Below are 23,580 nucleotides of genomic sequence, written 5' to 3'. Positions count from 1 at the left end.
CCCAGGTCAATCCATTTGGTGATGTTCAATAAGTTTTGATAGGTTCTGCCCTTTAAATTAAAATGCCATTGGTTTGATCGGTAATTTGGTGGGTATTTAGTCAAATATCTTCACTGACCTTATGAAAGCAAATGAAAGATCCTGCAGCTAAACAGTTATTAAATCAACTTTTATTTCTCTGAAAACCTCAAATACCTTTTTGAAACTAGATGATTCTGCTGGGTCTTAAAGTCTGTGTGTGTATGATAAACTTGCTAAGTGTGTATTGTGGTGCCGCAGGAAGATGAAGAAGAGGAAGAAGATATCGACAGCTTGGTTAGCTTTCATAGAAGAACGATGAACTCAAATTCCTCCGGCCTGCGTGGCTCAAAGGTAAAGTAATGACAGCTCTCAGAACTCACATTAGGTCTCTCAAGTAGTTTTTGAAGTGCAGCTCATTACGTGTCTCATAACAGAGCTGATACTTACTTATCTGAACAAGGATCTTTAACCTCAGGAAATCCTCTAGCGCGTTAGGAAGTGCAAAACTGATAGTGCGAGTCCAGCAAAGTGTTTCTATAGTTACCAGAGCCTGAATAGAAGGCAAAGCTGTCACCAAGACGACTTTAATGCTATTAATATGGATTTCTGAACCATCCTGATAATGCTTAACTCAATTTGTCCCTAACAATTTTTCTGTATCTTTCTAGAATTTTTCTCAATCTGTAGCTTCTTTGTTCCCTTGTTATTACTTTTTAAACTGAAGCACTGAGTCTTTCTGCACTTATTAACTAATTGAATATTTGTCATCAACTTGAAACAAATGCAGGCATTGTTAACGATCGTTTGTTATCACGCAGAGCACACTGGGCAGCATGATGAGCCTTTACAGTGAAGCTGGAGACTTTGACAGTGTGGAGGTGAAGGGAGATGTTGTGTTCTCTGTAAGTTACGACGAGAGCAGCCAGAGCCTCCAGGTCTTCATCAAGGAGTGTCATCAGCTGGCTTATGGCGATGCTGCACGGAGTGTCTGCAACCCGTAAGAGCGAAGTTTAGTCAAACTTTAACCTTCAGATTAAGCAGCACTGTTGATTGTGCCTAAAAACGACACATTTTTCTACTGCACACACACCCCTCAGTAATGTAAGCAAAGCTTTGATCAATGTCGATAAGAGGTTACTGTGTTTACCGAGTCTCAGTAAACACATCCCAGAGCTGATTAGTTGAGCTTCACAGGAAATTGAGTGTCAACAGACATTTTTCTCAGCATTTAGTCAGGAAATACAACAGATGAGCCGTAATAATGATTTGACCTGCTTCTGTGTTTATGTTGCAGCTATGTCAAATGTTATCTGCTCCCTGACAAATCTCGCCAGAGCAAAAAGAAAACCAGCACCAAGAGAAACACTATAAACCCAGTCTACAATGAGACTTTAAAGGTGATGATTTATCATTTTTCTCATGTCTAACTGGACTCCAACTGTTGATCTTACCCTGTTGACTTAAAGACGCTCCCTTATTAGCGACCTTGCGCCATGTCTGCTGCAAATAATGACCGCACCTACGGAGACCTTAAGGTTGATATTGACTTTGCAGATTAGAGTAGCTGTTGTCAAATATTGATTTTAGTCCCAGCCTTCAGTGTAGAGTCGGCTTAAGCAGAGTAACAAACTGTTGACAGGGAAATTAACCAGAAAGATCCATCTCAACATGTTTTTTTTGTTGTTGTTAAATACTCTCAATTTTCATGTCATAGTTTGTGTTCCTGTCTACTTTTAAAAGACTGAAATGTCCACATTTGGAGGTTGAAGCAGTAGCAGTGGTGTGAATTATTTCACCACTCACACCTGAGATCATATTATTTAACCAGATTGTAAATTATAATTTGAAACTACAAAGCTGTTTCAGAAGCAGATCAGGGTTTGGCTTAAAATGGGCATTTTGGGTCAATCAGTTATGGGTCAATACATATTCAGTATTACAAAAAAAGGTTTCTTTTTTGTGAATACACACATTGGAGAATTATCTATCAGGCTTTTGATCATCACGTCTCCTCTCTTCTTCTACCAGTACTCTATCAACCGCTCTCAGTTGTCCACTCGCTCCCTCTCGATATCAGTTTGGCATCATGGTCGCCTCAGCCGCAACGCCTTCTTGGGAGAGGTGGAGATCCCCTTGGACTGCAGAGACCTCGACTCCCCACAGGAGGAGCGCATGGCTCTCCTGGCAAAGGTAGAGCAGAGATTCTGTGCTCTTTAACCCTTTAAAACCGGTCGGAGCAGCACGCTCTGTTTTGCATAACTATTTTTAAATACCGGTAGCACTGCAACCACATAAGCTAGCGCAATAATTTTTTTTGCTTATGAAACCGGAGGAGTTGTACTTACATCTTATGCCATCAGCTTGTCCTCAGTCACAGTTTCCTTCCACGTATAGCTTTGCAAAAACTTCATAAAAAGCACTTGCAGCAACACAAACATAATATTCCAGAAACACCCTTTGCCGATCCGATCAGCTGTTCATAACACTTCCTACGTCCATCAGCGTGAACTATCGCATGTCCGCCATGACCTGCCCGAAACCAGAAGTGACGTCATTTTCGCGGAAATGTAGTTGTTTAACCATCAAGGCCTCATGAGCCTATACTGGTGTTTTTAAAAGTTATGTTTGACTTTATGACTTTCTGTGTCGTTTCTGGGATGCTTACGACTCATATTGCACTGCTGGAAATAGTTTATTTTGATGCACATGCTGCTTTTTTGCAAATTTGCACTATAATATTTATTTTTGTTTTTCCTGCAGTATATAAAAATTGGTGTATTTCAAAAATAAAACTATGAAGAGACTCAACATAAATTTCCTGTGGTGGGAAACTATTTTGTGAAACTTTTTTGTATTTACAGTTTTGAGGGATAAGCCTCTTAAATTTCTCTAACTAGAAATATATGTTAAAAAACGATTTTCAATTTTTTTGTAGTTTATTGCACTTTTTTGCAATTTATGTAATTACTATGCACTTAATGCATGCATATTATTAAAATCTGGGCTATAATGGTTGTATTGATGTATAGCAACTTGAAATGCTCCCAAAAATGGCTCTACAGCATGTAAAACTATAATATAAGCTCTGGTGGACTTGGTTCTATGGTAGGTCTTAAAGGGTTAAGGAGTTTTCTTGTAGCTATGTTGAAACTCAACAAATGGCTTGTTTACCCATGAGGTCTGATGCAGAGTGTACATCTGCGTTGTGCTGAATAGGTGGAGTTTGCACACATTTTAAACTGCGTATCGGGGGCATGCACTTTTACCACATCCAGTTTAAGCACTGAAGGAAGCCTAAATGACTACCTCGACCATATGACTGATACAAACAAAGCTGGACCATTTTAGATGAAATGGTTAACAAATTAAAATATTGATTTTAATTGGTTTATCTGCAAAATGCCAGCAGGTGATTGCTGATAGGATTCCTCTCCTAGTGACACTGTTACCTTTAAACCTCAATTACTTTAAAATGAGGAGACCTCACACAGGCGATGTCTCCCTTCTATTTGAAACATTTACTCCTTCCTCACCGCTCATCCTCACTTTTGGAGGTTACTGTTTTATCCAGAGCCATGTAACATTTTATGAATTAACTAGAATTTGAATGAAGGGTCTCTAAGCAAAGGAGAGATGCACCAGGTAGCCCCTTCCTTTATCAGGCTGAAATAACAGAATTATAAATTAGTACAAAGGCTATCAATGCTGCTGTGAATGATGTCTCTTCCTTTATGAATTGCATCATATGGGCTTTTACAACATGGACAATAAACTGCAGTTGTTTGGGTAAAGTCACATGATCTGTGAAAACCAGTGAAACCTAACTGCTGTGTTATCACAAGATCCAGTTTGAGCTGTTTACTGTAGAAATTACCTTTGGCTGAGCTGGCAGTTGCTGTCTGAGGTTTAATTATAGAAAGTTCAGAAAAGAAATCTTAATGAAGCTCATGTAACTTTAATTTGATCTCTAAAATATTGATCATACCCTGGGTCTTTTTGTAAGCAGCACTGTAAAATAGGGCTGCCACAAACGATTATTTTGATAGTCGACTAGTCACCGATTATTTTTGTGATTAGTCGACTAGTCAGATCATCCATCTATTGGATGTACAGCATACAGCTTATTGCACCAGCAGCATCTGCTCTTATATAACTATCATTAGCTTACAGCTTGAAGTGTTTAAGGTATGTGCTAACTAGCTAAGACAAGATAATAGTTTATTAAATTTTAATGAAATTTGCAGATTGTTTCGGTTTAATAAACTCCTTGCTCGAGAATATACTCCGGTGTCCTGTTATATTTTAGATAGCATCTCACACTTCTGATGATCAGTTGTCTGCTTGATGTTTATTCAGCTGTGTAAAAACTATAACTTTAATCTCAGCCAAACCGATTTACTCAGGAACAAATAAAATACTACAAAAAAGCCAAACAATAACATTTTTAAGTTATCTAAGTGACTTATATGTGTTTAACCTGAGTAGCAAAAGACGGCGGTGGGTTTGAAGCCGGGAGTCCGGTGTTCTCACGGGCTCTAGTGAGCCTAGCCCCCGGCTAGCTATCGAGCTAGTGGGTAACAGACGTCTCCGAAAACGTCGGAGCGCTTTTAAAAATATGTGGTGTCTTGATAAACTGAGCAGATATTTCACGTTTACACAGCTACATTCTCGCCTGAAAATATGTTAAACGTTTATTTTGTGACCCAGAAAGAATAATAAGAGTAATATTAAAACTAACTAGCTGCCACCATTGTTGGAAACTGAGCTGGGCTGCGCTATGAATTCTGGGACACAGCTTCTTCTTCTTCGGGGTTTAACGGCAGCTGGCATCCTTGTACATGCAGTGCTGCCATCTTCTGTTTCAGTCCGTTATTACACTCTTAAATCCTACTACCTATTCCTGCGTCTTTTGGGATCTTACAAAGCTTCAAACGACGCGTTGACTATTAAATCAGTCGTCGACGATTTTGATAGTCGACGTAATCGTGACTAGTCGACTAATCGTGGCAGCCCTACTGTAAAACCAGGTGAGGGCTGATTTTAGATGAAGCAGGTTTTTTTGCGCTTGTGCTCCATTGCCCTGCTTTTTTGCTGGATTTATTTTTCTTTATTACTTAGAGATAAAGCCACAGTGAACAAGCTTTACACGTTGTCTGCATCCACACTAGCAGTCTTCCTCTGTGGACTGCTGCTTTTTATTGAGGGCATTTTAACACCTATAGTTTGTTAAATCTGGTCAGAATTCATTGATGAGTTTGTAGCTTTTCACTGTGATTTGATTTGTTTTTACACAAAGAAAAAATCCAAGTGCACTCCAAGCAAAACAAAATGCGTCACTACAAAGAGAGTAATCAGTCTGCTTATTGGCCTGATGTGTCTGTGGCAGAAGCAACAACAGTAAATGCAGAAAGTTGTTGTGTTCTGGACTATTGGAGAACATGAAACATTTATTTCACAGCTAGATGCTAGCCCGTACAGACCCTTGCCACAGAATACAAAGCATAAATGGACTAAACACTGCAGGTGGGAAAACGCCCTGAAACTTACTGACCTGTAGATCAGTGTATTTGGATGAAAGCAGCGGCAGACCTGAGAATCTTAGTAACTACGTACATGTGTCCTTGTGCAGGAGACCGGACAAAATGATGGCTTCAGCAAGCAGCAAGAATAATAAAAAGCACATTACAGACCAGAGTGAGCAGCCCAAATGTCAATCAATTTAAATCAAAGCAACAGTATTGATTAGCTATGAAGAAAAGAGCCTGGCTGTTACAGATGTTGTCTCATATATTTACAGGTTTGAGTTTCCATGTTAGTACATTGGCATGCGTACAAATTAACTCCTTTTTTTGTCTTTTTAAACAGGCAGCCTCTGTTGTGCCACCTTCAGCTTTTGCTCAGTACAAAGGGGAATTGATTATCTCCTTGAAGTTTGTCACACCTAAAAAGCAAACAGCTGAGAAAACCAAAGGTAAAAAAAGTGGCTGTTTCTATCTCTGGCTTTGCTTCAAATTTCTGAGATCGTCTGTTCTCCTGTTCAGACAAAAAAGCCAGGGTGGAGGAAGGAGGAGAGCTGCATGTCCTAATAAAGGAGGCAAAGAATTTGATGGCAATGAAGTCAGGAGGCACATCGGATAGCTTTGTGAAGGGGTTGGTGATCACCGGTCCAATTCTTAAACCAATAAAAAATAAATAAACGCACTCATGGTTTTTAAACAGGAATTTGTATTTTTTTAATTAGTTTGGTGTTTGTGGCTTTGTAGCTACCTGTTCCCAACTAAGGCAAAGAACTCAAAGAGGAAGACTCCAGTTATGAAGAAGAGCCTGAACCCCCACTACAATGAAACATTCGTGTACAAGGCGCTGACTCTGGAGCAGCTGAAGGAGATGTGTCTGGAGCTGACTGTGTGGGACAAAGAGTCCTTGCACAGCAATGAATTCCTGGGAGGTGTCCGCCTCAGCTCCGGAGAAGGTAAATGATAAAATCTATGAAGTCCTGGTGTCGTCTTTTTCACCTTTTTTCATGCTTTTAAAGCTCGTATGTGGGATGGACTGTTTTTTTTTTTTTGGGGGGGGGGGGGGGGGGGATAAACCAGACTATTATTTCTTTGTTGCTGCTTAGTCTCCAGCAAGTGGAATAAATCATTAAACTACAAAGATTTTTGAGGTCGACAACCACCGTTACCCCTCACCTGTAAAAGGCTGATGGGGTATTTTCATCACCGCAACATGGACACCCAAGTTTGTTAATGTGATCGTTTGAATCTCAATTATTTCAACATCCAGGTCAGAAGTTTTCAGAAAAATCTTGGAATGTGATAAATCGAGAAGAAAGTCGCCTAGGATTTTCAAATTTGTACCATAGGCACATCCATTGAGAGACTGGGTGGTAGCTATATATTATTTGTATTTTTATATTTTTTAAGCAGTTTCCTCTTCCTTTAGTATTACCTGTATTTGTTAGTTAAATTTTGTGGGTGTCTTTTAAAGTTGCATGATTTTTTTTATTATACAAAAGCCCCTCCAGTCCCCCTGCACTTCAACAAGGAAAAGCAAAGAGGAAAAACATCTCTGACTCTGGAATATATTTAAGTTTGAAGAACTTTTGAATGAAAAATGAGCACAATGAATGTCATCTCCCATTTCATGCACTGAAAACTGCACATGCACAAAGGGATGTGAGCAGTGTTGGGAAGGTTACTTTTAAAATGTATTCCACTACAGATTACAGAATACATGCCCCAAAATGTATTCTGTAACGTATTCCGTTACGTTACTCAATGAGAGTAACGTATTCTGAATACTTTGGATTACTTAATATATTATCATGCTGTTTACAACTACATGAATGTACTATTGCTGTGATTTATTACTGTTACCGAAGGTCCGCGGCTCCCAACCGTAGTAAAGGGACCTCTGGCTAATACGGTGGGTTCTGTGTCGGGCTCGTAGCCGAAAACTAGCTTTACTTTGTTGTCTGGGTCAACTCTGCTTGCGAGAGACAGAGAGAGGCGTTGAAAGGCTGCTCCAACAGAACTTATTGTTTCGGAGGAAAACACGAACACGGTGTACAGTCGAGTCTTAATAGCTTACTTACAACTGGGCTCGTCAGGCTCTCTTCTTGGCTGCAGTGGTTATTATTATATTTACATGCTTCCAGCTCCCGTTTTTGCTCGATGACAGCTCGTACTTTTCCTTTTTCTCCCTCCCTCGCTCACAGACACATAACGTGTATGGCAGTCCATTCTCCCTGCAGCACGGACTACACTGCCTATGATGCTACATTCTTTAGAGCTAATACCTGTAGCATTCTGCCTATTAGCTTAGCACAACAACAACAACAAAAAGGCCTCTCTCACCCAGGAAACACGCAGAGAGAGCGTCACCCTGTAACCATGGCAACCACAACGCTGCCACCTGGAACAACAGAACATAGCTGTCAAACAAAACCCAAACAGTCCTGACAGTACCGCCTTGTAATCCATTTATTTCAACAAAGTAACTGTATTCTAAATACCACCTTTTTAAACGGTAATTGTAACAGAATACAGTTACTCATATTTTGTATTTTAAATACCTAATACGTAACGTAATACGTAACATGTATTCCGTTACTCCCCAACACTGGGTGTGAGTCAGTATTTAATAAAACAAAACAATCATCTTACAAAACATGAAAACATAACCTGTTAACATCACCAATTCATTTGTCAGATATTATTTATGGGCAATCGGACAGGAGTGACCACATGTGCCTGCACAGCATTTTTATCTCTCGTCCCCCTCACTTCTCATACTGAGATACAAATTTTGCTTCCAGTTTTCAGAAATCAACAATGTAAAACAAACTGTTCTAAGGTCTGGCTTTCATTGTAAGGCTACTTCCTCCTGCTAAGTAAAATGTTACCCTCTTTGTTCAAGCTACACCCAGCATTGGGAAATTTGACCACAATCACACGCTATGCAGAACTTTCTGGAATGTAATGGGAGAAAGATGTGCTGTTGCAGCAAAATCAAATGATTAAAAGACAAAACAACAGAAATAACAGTTTGAAGGTTATTGTGATTAAAAGGAGAATGTACACAACTGGAAAAATGATCCTTAAGACTAAGCTTTAGCTTCCTTGTGCTATATTTAGTAGCAAGGGGTTTGGGAAATTTGCATTCATATAAAATATATTTGCTCTACATTTAGTTTGTTAACATTTGGTCAGCCTAAAAGCAAGCAATATGTCACAGTGGAGTAAAGATGACTTGAATTGAAATTCATGCCAATATAATGGGTTTTACGATTAAACTAAAATACAAAAATTAAGCATCTTTGAGGAAAAACTGTTGAATTTACCATTATTAATGAGGAAAAACAGATTCTGCACTGACTGTGCAATCTTAACCCTGCAGGCACAGTAAAGGTGGGCAAAGAGGAGGTGGAGCTGGACTCGGTTGGAGAGGAGATTAGTCTCTGGCAGAAGATGATGCAGTACCCGGACTCATGGGCAGAGGGCACTCTTACACTGCGTTCCACTATGGGGAAGGCGAAGGGCGAATGAGGACAGCACACGCCTGAGATGATGAGAAGCTGTGTCCTGTGAGACTAACATGGGATTGTGGATTAATTTTATTTTCTCAAGCTTGTCACACCAGAGCAGGCCGGTCTCTTGAAGTGAGCGCTCACCCAGTTTGTTGTCGTGACACTTCACGGCTGCTCACACCTGCTCTCTCTGCACGGGGTTCATCTTTAACACGGCCCCCAAACTGCAGATGGGTGTTAACCTTTTGGAAGCGTGCCAAAGCATCACCACAACAAATTTATTTTGTTAAAGCAGTCACTTTTTAAAAAATTCAAACTGTATATATATTATAGCTATTCAAAATCATGCACAGCACTTGGCAGTTTCTCACAGTTTTCTTTATTTGTGTCGAGATGTATACTGGTGTGGGAAAACAATTCGAAACTGGTTATGCAGTATTTCAGCTGTCGCTTCTAAGAAATCCTGCTTTATTTAATCCACACCAGTGCATTTACGTTACTATTTGTATAACTTGCATGAGAAGTTTTTCAATAAAGAACATTTTATCTTTGGTAACACTGTTTACCTCAATGCTCTCGCACACGCTACACGTTTTTCCCCTTTTTTTAAATGTTGGTAAAAAATATAACTTTTAGGAGATAAAGCTTTTATAACTTTTAGAGCAAAGTTGGCAGTAGATTATATTTATCAGATCTGACTTGTTATGCATGCAAGTTTATATCCTATTGAATTAAAGTTGATTTATATACTGCTTCAGACTGGTGAAAGATGCTTCTAGAAGGAATTTGGTTACATCTGAGTCCAGCTGGGAATTTTCTTTGATAATAAAGAATATCTACATTTCTATATGTGTATATATACACATATTTGCTGGTGTGTTTTACTTCTAATGATGCTAGATTTTCTATGGCAAACGCTGTCAGCACCCCTTTAGCTGATGATTTAATACAGAGCAAACAGTGCTTGCGCTTCAGTGTTGTATAATCACATTTTAAAACAAGGAACTGCTGTCTTGTCTGTTTTTTTCCCGCTTCAAATGTTCCTCTGAACCTGGTTTCTGGTTGCTCGTCCTTACTCACTGTGTGTTAGTAATACTGATGAGTGCATTGCTGTGGCAACGACGGAGGTTTATTAAATTAGTCACAGAAATCGCTGCGGAGCTCCAGTTTCTCCCGTTCCTCTTCGTCCAGCAGGAAACTGTCGATGTAGGAGAACAGCTCATCTGAACCCACGGGGGAAATGAAGCGCTCTCGGTCCAGACCGAGCTCATCCAGGAGCACCATGCTGAAGTAGCTTCTGGATATTCTGAATGCTTGTCTGTGGAGAAACCCAATAACAGCCATTAACACATCCTCTACAGTGAAAATTACAAATAACAAAGTTTTACAGTCTGCATTTTGTCATTTTACTCTAATATATATTACAAGGTTGATATATAATTCATCCTTGTAATATTCTGGATATTTATAATTGGCAAACGTTGCTTAAAAAAAGTCAACTTTTTGCTTCAAGGTTTGCCTTCTCAAAGTAGTCTCACATCATTCTTTAGGTGTTCAAAATGATCAGATTAGAGTAGAAAAGCTGCATTATCTATTTTAGTTTTGACCACTTGATTCCTGAATTTAAAAACATCCACCCATCATCTTCCACGTATCAAATTCTGAGTCCTGCAGGGCCTCCCAGCCTCTCACAGAATAACACCATATAAAGTTGTTACAATAATGTCAGGCTTTACAGCTCTGAATGCCTCCGGGTGTTCATTGCCTGGTAACTTTGTTGTTTGGATAAATGTAGCTTTTAGTTTTCGGTTATAGCTGCCTGCTACGATTGAAAAGGTTATGATAGCGATGAGGGACTGGAACTGTGCTCCCTAGAACTAAAACAAGGATAAGGATGTCTAAAACACTCTGGAGAACTGAGGGGAAACTTCAGAGTTAGCATCTGAGTGCCCTAAACCTACATTCTTTCTAATGATCAGTAAACAGACCCCACTTCTTATTGTGTCTATGGCCTCAATACAGGCCTCTGTCCACGGTCTGTGTTTTTTTTGGACTCTCAGCATCTGTTTTCTACACAAATACCAAGAAGATCGGTTATACTTCAAACCTCAGTACAAAACACTGTACACACAGTATTTTCAACATTGGGCAGAATTTACAATACTAGCACTGTAAATAGTGATGGAGGAGGGTTTTTTTTAAAGCTTTTATAGCATAGTAATAATAAACTCTTCACAGAAGTGCTCATATAATTAGCGCCAGGTTGCTTCCACCCCAAGAAACACTGTATGTGAACACAGATCCTAAAATATTTCTGGTTTGTGGTCTCAATCACTAGTTTCATGTCTTATTTAGTACAAAAAATAAGTGATTGATGATCCCATTTAAACTGGAATAACATTACTGCCTTGTGATCAATATATTCTCAGAATAAGCTGGTGACAGCCAAAATGTTCAAAACAAGTCTTCAAAATAGGATTTAGCGAACGACTGGGTTATAGCGAGGTAGTTACAGCCATCATTTATATACAGTCTATGGAGAGTGCACGATCACTGTATTAAAAAGAGTGTTGTTTAGTGCAGCTTTATACTTGTTGGCTTTCAACTCATTGCTTTCAATTACAATTAGATGTATTTCCTTCCAACTCTAAGCTATGTTGATAGGGATGCACCGATACCGATACTGGTATTGGGTATCGGGGCCGATACTGTAAAATGTGTGTGTACTCATACTCGTAAAAGTTAACCGATACCATGAACCGATACTAACTTATTTCATTAATCAGAGGGTGGCTTGTCATTTCTGTTGTAGTTTTTTAGATTGGCCACTAGGGGGACATCCCTCGCTAAACAGGCACAGGGTTAGGCGAGTGAGACTGGCAGCTCCAGATAAAAAAGAGAAACTGGAGGCTGCTGTAGCTAGGCTAAACAAAATGTCAGCAGTGTGGACCGCAATAACTGCAATAATTTAAAAGTTTATTTTATTCGCAAACCTAATTTGTATTTATTTTATTCCAAACAGAAGTGTTTATTTATTATTCTGAAAGCTCGAGACAGTGCCAATAGTTCAGTGATATTTTGTAAAATTACAATGTGGAGACTCTGCAATAATTTAACAGAAGTGCTTATTTTTCACTTGAAATTTTTTTTGTGGTCATTTTTATTAAGATTAAATTTTTTATCGGCAGGGAATATAATAAAACCTGTCTTCCAATTAATTGTATTTGTGTGTGTGTGTGTGTGTGTGTGTGTGTGTGTGTGTGTGTGTGTGTGTGTGTGTGGTAGAAGTATCGGTTTTTGTACTCAGATCCAAGTATCGGTTTGAAAAAATTGGTATCGTTGCATCCCTATATGTTGAGATAAAACATGTCCCTTTATTGATGTCTGAATTCCCCTGATGATTTGTGCTCTGCTCACTCAGTTTACCTCAGTACTCTTTAGGATTTGTGTGTCTGCAGTGAGACCTTAGGTTAGGAAGAGTTTCCAGTCTGGAAAAACTGAGGAATGCTTCTTACTCAAATTGCACAGTTGTAGGAAAGAATCTTTATCGAGGCATTTCCTAAGATTAATTATTTTTTAATGTTTATTTTTACTGCAAAATGCTCAGCTTCAAAAGCATCGCAGTGCTTCTCAGGGAAACCAAAAGCCAGATGATTATTACTGATGTTCTGTCGGGTCTGTTGAAATCCCATTGAAGTGATTATTATGCTATATTTAGAAGTGTTAATCTTTGAATGGAGACTCTTTTTATTAGGAGACTCCTGACATTTAAAGTTTGTGAAAATAACTCCCGACTGTTAAGTGAAATGGAAATTTTATAAAGTCATTTCAGGATGGATTTTTTAAAGTCACCATAAAAGAACCGTAGAAGTGTTGAACAGATAAATTATTACCTTAAACCCTCTATGACTTGAGGCTGAAGAAGACTTTCTTTAATGCGGCCGGTCTCACGAGGAGGAGAGCCCAGAAGCTCGATCACGGTTACGTGCCGGAGGGCTAATCCACAATCTGCTTTCTGAATCAGGAAAAGGGGAAACACGTGATTGGGTTCTTGTTACTTATTAAACGCCTTCAGAAGCTTTACCGGGCTGATCAAGTAAAGTCTCACTTGTATCATGATGTTCTGGAGCTGGTAGTCAGGGTCCGACATGTTGGGTGCAGACACGATCAGCAGCCTCCGCTTTTCATAGAACTGATCCAGGAGAGCCGGCGCTGTCTTTACATCGGCTTTAATCTCAATTGCTACAAACAAAAGGTCATAGTTACATCCTCCACTTACACCCCTCCATATGTACATAAGCACATACATAAGCATAGATTTCAGATGTATTCTCTTCTATCTCATACTTTTTGCTGCCACCATGGAGACTTTAACCAGATCCCCCACCTCTGGCTAAAATCTCCAAAAATTTAAATGTATTACTTTTTTCGCTGAAGCGTAAAATCGCACGAGCTGTTCAAGATTAAAGCTGTTCAGCCTTTTCAGCTCTGACCTTCTTAAAAAGAAAGTGTGTAATCATCACTCCTCATCAAAACTTTTAGATCCCATCAAAAAATGTCCTGCCTCTGAATATTTGTCACAACATATATAACAAAAGGACAGAGGAAACTGTAAAGTCGAACTTTTTATTCCTCTAATAATTATCTTTGTGGGGTGCCTTCCCCTTAAGTCGGGAACCACTGGACTTTACTACCTCACTGTATATAAAATATTTGCTGGTTGATGCAAAACAGCCATGATAAACAACTGTTTATTAACTATACTAATATACTAGTGCACAAATTCCAAGTATCCTGAAAAGTTACTTTCATATAGTCATTTGATGTAAAGTGAAATCTTACAAGCTTCATTTCTTTTGTTTGAATTTTGATGATTGTTGGTTACAGCCAGTGTTGGGAAGGTTACTTTTAAAATGTATTCCATTACAGATTACAGATTACATGCCCCAAAATGTATTCTGTAACGTATTCCGTTACGTTACTCAATGAAAGTAACTATTCTGAATACTTTGGATTACTTAATATATTATCATGCTGTTTACAACTACATGAATGTACTATTGCTGTGATTTATTACTGTTACTGAAGGTCCGCGGCTCCGAACTGTAGTAAAGGGACCTCTGGCTAATACGGTGGGTTCTGTGTCGGGCTCGTAGCCGAAAACTAGCTTTACTTTGTTGTCTGGGTCAACTTTGCTAGCAGAGACAGAGAGAGGCGTTGAAAGGCTGCTCCAACGGAACTTATTGTTTTCGGAGGAAAACACGAACACGGTGTACAGTCGAGTCTTAATAGCTTACTTACAACTGGGCTCGTCAGGCTCTCTTCTTGGCTGCAGTGGTTATTATTATATTTACATGCTTCCAGCTCCCGTTTTTGCTCGATGACAGCTCGTACTTTTCCTTTTTCTCCCTCCCTCGCTCACAGACACATAACATGTATGGCAGTCCATTCTCCCTGCAGCACGGACTACACTGCCTATGAAGCTACATTCTTTAGAGCTATACCTGTAGCATTCTGCCTATTAGCTTAGCACAACAACAACAACAGGCGCTCTCTCACCCAGGAAACAGACAGAGCGAGAGCGTCACCCTGTAACCATGGCAACCGCAACGCTGCCGCCTGGAACAACAGAACGTAGCTGTCAAACAAAACCCAAACAGTCCTGACCCGCCACAATATGAAACAGGGAAGTACCGCCGTGTAATCCATTTATTTCAACAAAGTAACTGTATTCTAAATACCACCTTTTTAAACGGTAACTGTAACGGAATACAGTTACTCATATTTTGTATTTTAAATACGTAACGGCGGTACATGTATTCCGTTACTCCCCAACACTGGTTACAGCTCACAAAATCAGAAGTGCAGTATCTGAAATAATTTGAAAATTTCATTTGGAGTTTGAATGAATGAATTTTCAAACATTATAAATACAATATACCTCACGATCTAGTTTATAACACACTACCACAACACTGCTGACTCGACAGTTGTCCAGATGACGATCATGGGGAGCGTAAGCCACAGAAACTTATGGCTGAAAAGGCTGGCTGTTCACAGAGCGCTGTATCGAAGCATATTAACGGAAAGCTGACTGGATGGGAAAAGCGTGGTAGGAAAAGATGCAAAGGCAACAGGGACGACCGCAGCCTTGAGCAGACTGACAAGAAAAGTCGATTCAAGAATTTGGGAAAGCTTTACAAGGAGTGGGATGATGCTGGTGTCAAAGCATCAGGAGCCACACCCACAGACATCCTCAGGGAAAGAAGCAGTCTTAATATTAAGCTACTCCTGAACCAAAGACAACATCACAAGCATTTTACCGAGGTTAGGAAGTAAAAGAACCGGACTGTTGTTCAGTGGTCCAAAGGCCTCTCTTCAGATGAAGATTTTTGCATTTCATTGGTAAATTTAAGTCCTAGTGTCTAGAGGAACAATGGACAGATACAGAATCCCCGGTGTGTGAAGTCCAATGTAAAGTTTCTGCAGTCTGCGATTCATCTGCCGGCGTCGGTGGAGGTTGGTCCACTTCATTTCCTTTTCCAGCAGGACTTAGCACCTTCCCATAGAGCCAAAACTGCTACCCGATGGTTACCATATTGTTACTGTTGCTTAGTGGCCAGTTAACCCACCTGTCCTGAATAACATGGAGTATCTATGCAGGATTATCGAGAGGTAGATAAGAATCGACTGAACCAACCATCAAAGCAACATGAGGTTCAAAACACCTCAGCAGGTCCACAAGTTGATGCACTAATTCATGTTAATGGAGCCTGAACTGAGTACTGACTGCAATCTTTGGCTCTTTTCCACAGCATGTCTTCCTGTCTTCCTTCTCTCACCCCAACCAATCACAGCAGATGGCCCCGCCCCTCCCAGAGCATGTTTCTGCCGGAGGTTTCTTCCTTCCTGTTAAAAGGGAGTTTTTCCTTCCCACTGTCACCAAAGTTCCTGCTCATAGGGGGTCCTATGATTGTTGGGTTTTTCTCTGTATGTATTATTCTAGGGTCTACCTTACAATATAAAGTGCCTTGAGGCGACTGCTGTTGTAATTTGGCAGAATTGAATTGAATAAATGAACATGCTTTTCAGAAGTTAGACGTTGCTGTATTAAAAAGTATTTTAGATTACTTGAATAATCTAATATGCTGCATTTCTGATAGTCTCAAAATTTAAAAAAAGACTTGAAACTTGCACGATAAAAATGACAAAAATACAACTTTTATTTTTTTAGATCTGCTAGTGTATCATTCATTCTCTGTGATTGTTTTTTTTACTCTATTTATTATATTGTTGAGTCAGTCTGGTACATTTGCCACTGTTATACAGTCATCTTAAAGTCACCCATTTGCAGACTCAGTACTCACGAACACACTCAGCAGGATCTCCGCCCCAGCTTCGGTTGAATTGGCAGACACGACTCGACACCCCCCTCCGTTCGTGTCCTCCTTCGCAGTGGTATTCACACGTTGCACCATAGTTGCTCCCATCGGAGGAGCAGCTGAGGTAACCATGCAAGGGTGGAAAGAGTTCTGGACATCTTCTCACTGAATGGAAAACAAAATCATGTAAATAAAATACAACAGTGATAACAAAATAGTAACTTAAGAAATCCGGTTTGGCAGCTTACCCTCAACACGCACTAAAAACTTGCAGGCAGCTCTGTTCCTGGCCTGATCGTACACTTTATATCGGATAATGTGAAGTCCCTCTTTAAAGTCAGTGCCTGGCTCCTGGCCCACTAATATCACACTGCAGAGAGACACAGTAGCCAACAAAACGTTCAAATCCATTTAAGAATGAACAGGAAAGGGAAATAAAGGAAGTCTGCGACATACTCGAGTGACTTGTGAGCAGTGTCTGTGGCTGTCGGAGGGTCCCAGGTCACCTTGGCGGTGAGCTTTCCAGGCTCGGCGACCTTGAGTCTAGATGGAGGACACTTTATTTTTGGAGGATCAGTATCTGAAATAATGGCAATGCAGGCATTAGAGGAAGGAAGCAGGCATGTTGTCAGCATGGCCCAACTGCTACAGCTATAAAGAGCAGAATTTAATTCAGAGAGCAACAAGCCACAGTTTGGATTCAGTCCAGAGAACAGACGAGGAGGAAATATGCTTGTTTTTGTGAGACTGTAAAAGGAGCCAATCCTGTGAAGGAATGAAGGATAACCACACCAGAGCAGATGGCCTGATTTAAAGTCCATGTATGGCAGTAAGTTAAAAAATATAGCTGACAGAATTTCCAAACATTTGGTCAGCTTCACTTGGATCTACACACGGAGACTGCGCTGCGTACCTGAACACACCGGCTGTACTCCGCTCCATGACCCCCTGTGCTGGCAGATGCGTGATGGTTCTCCTTCAATGCGATAGCCAGTGTCACAGGTAAAGTCACACCTGGAGTCCACCATAAAGCCCTGAGTGCAGGTGTACCTGCCATGGTAAATGAGGGGCAGCATGTGGCAGCGCATCTCTGACGGACACACAGAGAGTATGTTAAATGGCCACAGTGGTGGCTGTTCATATTAAACATGGTCAAAATTGTAACTAATGAGCTCAGTGTATGTTCAAGTAAGAACCAGACTGCTCTAAACGTTTAGTTTTAGATTATTTTATTCTCTTGGGTCTGTATAACATCACTGACAGCAGATATCCTTAATATGGACGTGTCAGCCTCACACTTTCCACTGTAAGCACAGAAGCCCCACCCATCTGCCTTTCAAACCTTCTGTATGGGAGGGGGCAATCAAAAGAAACTTTCCTTAAAGGTTTAAATTGTCAAGGAGTCTGCTTCCGAGTATTAAAAAAATAACAATTTATTATTTTGAATTGTGAATCATAAAAAGCCACCCCAGGAAAGTCCAAGAATTAAAAGGTTTGGCTGGTGATTTTCTATTTTTAGTATCAACAACACTAACAGTGTGAGCACGTGTGAAGTAAATATCTAAAACAGGATTTGATTTAACTCTCCGAGCTGTTAAAAAGGCTCAAACTGCGAACTGCATTTTTAAGCAACTATTACTCTCAAAGAGTAAAAAAAAATGTGTAATTGGGGACTATTTTCAGCAGTGGATTAACACTTACATGTGGTGCCAGTGAATAAAATTAACAACTCCAGTGAGCGTGGCAATAAGGGAACATGTGAACTGATTTTATAATTCCTGGCCAGTAAGAATGAGATGTAATGAATATTTTCAAATAACAGACACTCACCATATTTGCTGATCGATTTTCTTGGTCAGAAAAACAAAGAGTGTCACCAAACTGATCACATGTTAAGTTAAAATCTCCACATACTGCGGCAGTAAGCAGTCCCAGACCAGCTGCGATTAGCGAGGCACATAATGGAGCGTCTTCCCAGCAGCTTGTACCCTCGATCGCAGCTCATCTGGCAACGCGTTCCCAATGTGCTCCTGTAGGCTCTGCCTCGAGGGGAGTGGCAGGTGACCTCACCGTTGGTCAGACCCGGAGGATGGCACCAGTAAGGGTCTGTTTTTAAAGAGCAGCCAGAATCAGATTTGTGTGATTCCTTTAGACTCTGAGTGTTGGATTCAGTGTTCACCCATGTGAAAAGTGGGATTTCAGACTGTGCTTGTCTATATCAGTTAATCAGTCTTTATTATAGAGTTCAAAGAGTCAAACTTCAGCAAGAAACCAGATGAAAAGCACCACGAATTTCAATTCTACGGTTTTACATATCAGAACATAAGAAAAAAATCACATGGTCCTTGGCAGGCTAAATACAACCTGAGACGAACAATAACAAATGAGATATTACACCATCTCATTATTTAACACAATGTTAGTCAGAGTAAATAGCAGCCACGTACTACTCATTAGAAAGTGTGAGCGCCTCTATAAAAGCAAGTTTTGGCAGCTTGCTGATCAGGAATGACCTTAAAGAAGCAGTTGCTACCCATCAACCTGTGAAGGTTCATATGGTCATTTCCAAAATGACCGTAATTGTACAATAAGGGAAAATGCAAAACATTCAGGACAACAGCCAAGCTTCCCAGGAGTCGACATCCCAGAAATTTCACCCCAAGGTCAGACTTGTTCCAAAGAACCTGCAACAACCCATGTGCTACATGTCAGACTCTACAGGCCTCAGTCAGCATGTTAAATGCTAAAATCCATGACAGCACAATTAGAAAAGGATTAAACAAGTATTACTTGTTTGGAAGGGTTGCCAGGAGAAAGCCTGCTCTCTCTAAAAAGAACATGGCAGCATGGCTTATTATTAGAAAGCTGCATCTGAGCAAACCATAAGACTTCTGAAAGTGACTTTTGGACAGAGGACACAAAATTGGAAATGTTTGGCTGTGATGCACAGAGTCACATTTGGAGAAAACCAAACACTGCATATCAGCATAAACAACTCATACCAAGTGTCAAACACGGTGATGGAAAGGTGATGGTTTGGGCTTGTTTTGCAGCCACAGGACACCTAGCAGTCATTGAGTCGACCATGAGCTCCTATGTATAACAGAGTATTCTAGAGTCAAATGTGAGGTCATCTGTCTGACAGACCTCAACACAATTAAAATGCTTTGTTGGGAATTTAAGAAAGCTGTGCCTAAACAAATGCCTCCAATCTTCAATGAACTGAAGCAACGTTGTGAAGAGGATTAAGCCAGACATCAAGATTATGTCCACACGTACCCGGGTATTTTTGAAAACGCAGATTTTTCTATGCGTTTGCACCTTTCGTCCACACGTAAACGGCGTTTTCGGTCACTGAAAACGGAGATTTCTAAAAAACTCCTGCCAGGGTGGATATTTTCTAAAACTCAGTTTTTGCATTTACGTGTGGACGAGAAAAACGGAGAAAACGCAGCGTCAAAGGTGTGCGCCTTTTTTGACGTCACACTGTGCGCCACATTATTGTTTCGGTGAAATGAATTTCTACAATACTGTTACTGTTACTTTTACTCTCTGCAGTGTTTAAATGCTTACACATACACACACAGTTACTGTACCTCCACACATACCACTCGGTTCTGCTTCTATGCCCCAGCTTTGTTTACTATTTCCCGCCGAGGCTTCTAGACTTCTGATTGGCCAACATTTCTGCACGGTTAGGAATATAGCGCCACCTGCTGCTTTGGCATGTTCCTAACAGCGTTTTCCTTCATTTCTGCCTTTACGTGTGGACGGGATTATTTTTTAAAACGAAAACGGAAAATCTCCGTTTTCAAAAATACCCGTGTACGTGTGGACGTAGCCCAAGGCAGCAAAGAATGAATAAAAAAATAAAAAAATAATTACACAAGTTTTTTTTTTCTAATGGCTTTAACAGCAGTGACTGACACAAAAATCAAACAAACATTTCATCTGGATTGCATAACCCTGAATCCAAAGAAGTAAGCAGGCTATAAATATCTATATTCTCTTTATCACCTGGTTTTCTAGAAGAGTCTTTGAGCAAAACTCTAAAAGTTAACAGAGACTTTCTTACTAAGCTGCTTATTCTTGACACCAGATGTGTTAGCTACCGTCATATGAGCGACAGAGGCCAAATCTTTAATAGACACTGTTTTATGGTATGTTCTGACATATGGCCCAGCCCCAGTGAGTGTCTGTTGTCCATACGCACATGTGTAGTCCAGTTGAGGAGTCGTATCTTCCTCTGTAAACTCATTTTCATCTACTGTAGTCCCAGAGCCAGCTGAAAAAACAACCAGACATGTCACATGTGTTTATGGTAGATAGACTGTCACTCAGATAGCACTTTTCTACTCTTTTTGAGCTTTCTTACTACAAGTATCATTCACACGTATTTAAAAAACCTAAGCACTTTTAACCTAACATTCACACACTCACATGGAAACATCAGGAGCAACCGAACCCCTGGACATGTATTTAAGCCAACATGTAGAAAAGCCTAGGGCTCGAACCCCAAACCTCCTGAGCATCAGCTGGGGTGAAATAATATGACTGAAGCACATATTATGTAGGTCACACAGAAGCAGGCAGACACTCTCATTTCCACAACCTCCTTTCAGCTTCCTTTAGCACAACTCAAATAATATTCCAGTCCATACCTGGATTTCCAATCAGGAAATGGAAACTCCTGGGGCTCTTTGCTTTCTTGAGGTGATGCATGTAAATGGCCTTGGTTATGTTTTGAAACTTTCACTTTAACTCCACCACACATTAGGACAAACAGCATGTTTTCATTACCCACTTGGCGATTGTGTCTCTTACGCACCATTTTCCATGTTATAACAGTTCTTGTACTGACCTTTCTGCTCAATAAATCACTGTTACTCTTCTTTCTCTGCAGTGGTGGCTCAGGCGCAGTATCCTGAAAATGACTCCGTGTTTAGAGCTGAGTGCCAAACTTTCCAGTCTGTCAATCCCCCACCCCCCATCCCAACTCTCAGTTCCTGCTCTGCTTCCTTTGCTTCAGCTCAGCATTAAACTTAGTCTCGAGCTAATAAAGTCCACTTTAAAGCATTTTATTAGTAAAGATACATTTAATTTCCCTACTCTGCTCCAGATTCTTCCCAAGACAAGCAGATTAAACCCACCGTCAGTGGGTTTTTATGTTTGTTTTGTTTTTCTTATAAAGAGCCCAATGTTCCACACAATACACTTCCCCAGGCTAATATTTCCCCTCACAGAGAATTAGTCACACAGGAAATAAACAGGCTAATCACTGCAGTGTTCAAATATAGAAATGGACATTACTGCAAGTGGGGTGTACTATCATGCATATGGCAATTAAAATGATATGTGAGATTATACATGGATAAAATTGAAACTGAGGTTTTCTATAGATTTGAGCTGTTTTTCCTAATAGGCAAACATAACCTTCGAGATTAGACTTCTTGTTACTCATTCAGCTTTTGTGATAATATGTATGAAAATAGTCCCCTCATAACTTGTTCTCGGACCCAAAGAGAATCCATTTTTTCTCACGTATGACAAAGAAAGGCTTGCCCGACTGGTGCTTTTACTCAAATGCTGCTTCTGATGACTAAGGGGTGCAGAATACCCAGACACTGACACACATTAGGCAGATTTTACTGCAGAGACATGCACACTGCAGACAGAGTGAGACCATGCAGCAGAAATGAGTCAGACCACAAAGAAGCTGCTGCTCATCTGACATTTCATCTATCTCTAATGACAAAGCTGAGAGACCGAGCATCATCCTTTCAATCACTCCTCATCATCACTGGAGTTCATATGTGCTGCCGAGGGGAATCTCAGGTCATGTCATTATCTTGCAGGATTAAATGAAGGCTTTAGCACATTTGGCCCGGAGGGGGACTCCTCAGTAATTAACCGGAGCCGAGCCGTAATTAAACTGCTTGGTCAGCAAACGGGGAAGGAACACCTGAAGAGAAATGAAGCTCAGCTCATTTTTAAAGTCATCTTATCCTGGATTTTAGCCAGTTGCATGTTGGGAGATGTTGTGGAGGTACAAATGGAGCAGGAACCTCCTTTTGTACTCATCGATTCCCCTAAAAAATGCAGCACATCTGGATCTAATACCAGTAGCTTTAGTGCAGAGTAGGAGGTATTTCCCAGCTGCAGGGAAGATGAGTGACTTGATCCTTGGCCAACCATCTAATATATTACATATTCATGCAAATTTGTTTTAGTTGAGACTTGCAACAAAACCAATGCTTGAGAAAGTACTTTAAGTAAGTAAAAATCTAGGAATTTATACTAAACTTAGACTAAATAACTTTTCCTTTAAGTATCTACATTTTAGAGAAGATCACTGTCAGACAGATGTAGTTACTTTAGATTACTTTAGATAGCTTTAGTCGAACAACTGATTGATTGAGCTAAAACAAAACAATCATTATTTTAAGTTAAAGTTATTCTTTACTTGCCAAAGATTTCTTGGTTTCTCTCTTAAATATGAGAGCTTGCTGCTTCCAATTTTTATCAGAGATGTCACTTATGCTTTGGAAATATGAGTTTTCATGGTTACTGTAGCTAAACAGAAACAGCAGATTGCTCGTTAGTTTCAGCCTCTGTTTCAACTTCACCATCGAGTTTCTGCTAACAGAATATGCACTATCCAAAACCTTGGGAGCAACGTTTTTGCATTGGGAACTTAAGGAGTAGTTTTACTTTGTTGATTCTGTACTTTTCCTTTGATCGCAGGAAAGTACATCGTGCACTGTAATCACGTGGTATTTTGATGAAATCTTGCCCCTAACATTTGAATTGTTGTTTATTTTGTTTTCTTGTCTCGTACAGGCTAGGTTTGTCTCGTGGACTCACCTGTGAAGAACAAGATGAAGACAGCGACAGAGCGGCTGAGGCGCATGTCAGAAACGCAGAGATGACACTCCTGGATGAGATCAAACTTTTTTGTACAGCTCCAAGAATCTCAGAGTCCAACACAGACCTACGAAGCTATAAAACGGAGGAAAGCTTTAAAAAAAAAGAGTTGTCTGAATAATCCCCACAGTCAACAACGAGCGCTCCTTTCACGCAGCCTCCTCAGCTTAAGGAAAGATTCTTCTAGTTCATCACAGAGACAGAAACCACTTGGTGGCACTA

The 23,580-nt window shown here is 40.1% G+C and overlaps 2 protein-coding genes across 3 annotated transcripts in view; one reads left to right on the top strand and one right to left on the bottom strand.

Moving 5' to 3' along the window:
• The window catches only part of sytl4 (synaptotagmin-like 4), a 21,678-nt gene extending 11,452 nt beyond the window's left edge, over window positions 1–10,226 (top strand). The window contains exons 9-16 of one of the 2 annotated variants that reach the window (XM_087851433.1): window positions 280–372; window positions 840–1,018; window positions 1,316–1,418; window positions 2,050–2,211; window positions 5,887–5,992; window positions 6,063–6,171; window positions 6,285–6,493; window positions 8,923–10,226. In XM_087851433.1, the coding sequence (XP_087707559.1) occupies window positions 280–372; window positions 840–1,018; window positions 1,316–1,418; window positions 2,050–2,211; window positions 5,887–5,992; window positions 6,063–6,171; window positions 6,285–6,493; window positions 8,923–9,071 (1,110 nt within the window). In that variant the 3' untranslated portion in view covers window positions 9,072–10,226. The remainder of the gene's footprint in view (window positions 1–279; window positions 373–839; window positions 1,019–1,315; window positions 1,419–2,049; window positions 2,212–5,886; window positions 5,993–6,062; window positions 6,172–6,284; window positions 6,494–8,922) is intronic. The other variant, XM_087851430.1, reaches the window with a different exon arrangement.
• Window positions 8,144–23,580, bottom strand: srpx2 (sushi-repeat containing protein X-linked 2). Its single transcript, XM_087851439.1, has 10 exons — window positions 23,299–23,580; window positions 20,648–20,719; window positions 18,349–18,540; window positions 17,348–17,524; window positions 16,891–17,014; window positions 16,683–16,804; window positions 16,420–16,599; window positions 13,161–13,294; window positions 12,946–13,067; window positions 8,144–10,370 (listed from the first exon to the last, which is right to left on the bottom strand). The coding sequence occupies exons 1-10, from the start codon at window positions 23,342–23,344 to the stop codon at window positions 10,190–10,192; spliced, it is 1,350 nt and encodes a 449-aa protein (XP_087707565.1). The 5' UTR covers window positions 23,345–23,580; the 3' UTR covers window positions 8,144–10,189.

This window comes from Neolamprologus brichardi, chromosome 2, assembly GCF_056152115.1.
Source record: "Neolamprologus brichardi isolate AB-2024 chromosome 2, ASM5615211v1, whole genome shotgun sequence".
NCBI classification, from domain to species: domain Eukaryota; kingdom Metazoa; phylum Chordata; class Actinopteri; order Cichliformes; family Cichlidae; genus Neolamprologus; species Neolamprologus brichardi.
This window is presented reverse-complemented; position numbering and strand designations above follow the sequence as displayed.

What these genes read in the sequence shown, in the direction of transcription:
- srpx2 (XM_087851439.1), bottom strand. Translation starts at nt 23,344, where the DNA reads ATGCGCCTCAGCCGCTCTGTCGCTGTCTTCATCTTGTTCTTCACAG. An exon ending in TCCTCAACTGGACTACACAT is followed by an intron (nt 18,541 to 20,647) that starts GTGCGTATGGAC and finishes CTTTAAAAACAG; the next exon opens with ACCCTTACTGGTGCCATCCT. An exon ending in TGGGACTGCTTACTGCCGCA is followed by an intron (nt 17,525 to 18,348) that starts GTATGTGGAGAT and finishes TGTGTCCGTCAG; the next exon opens with AGATGCGCTGCCACATGCTG.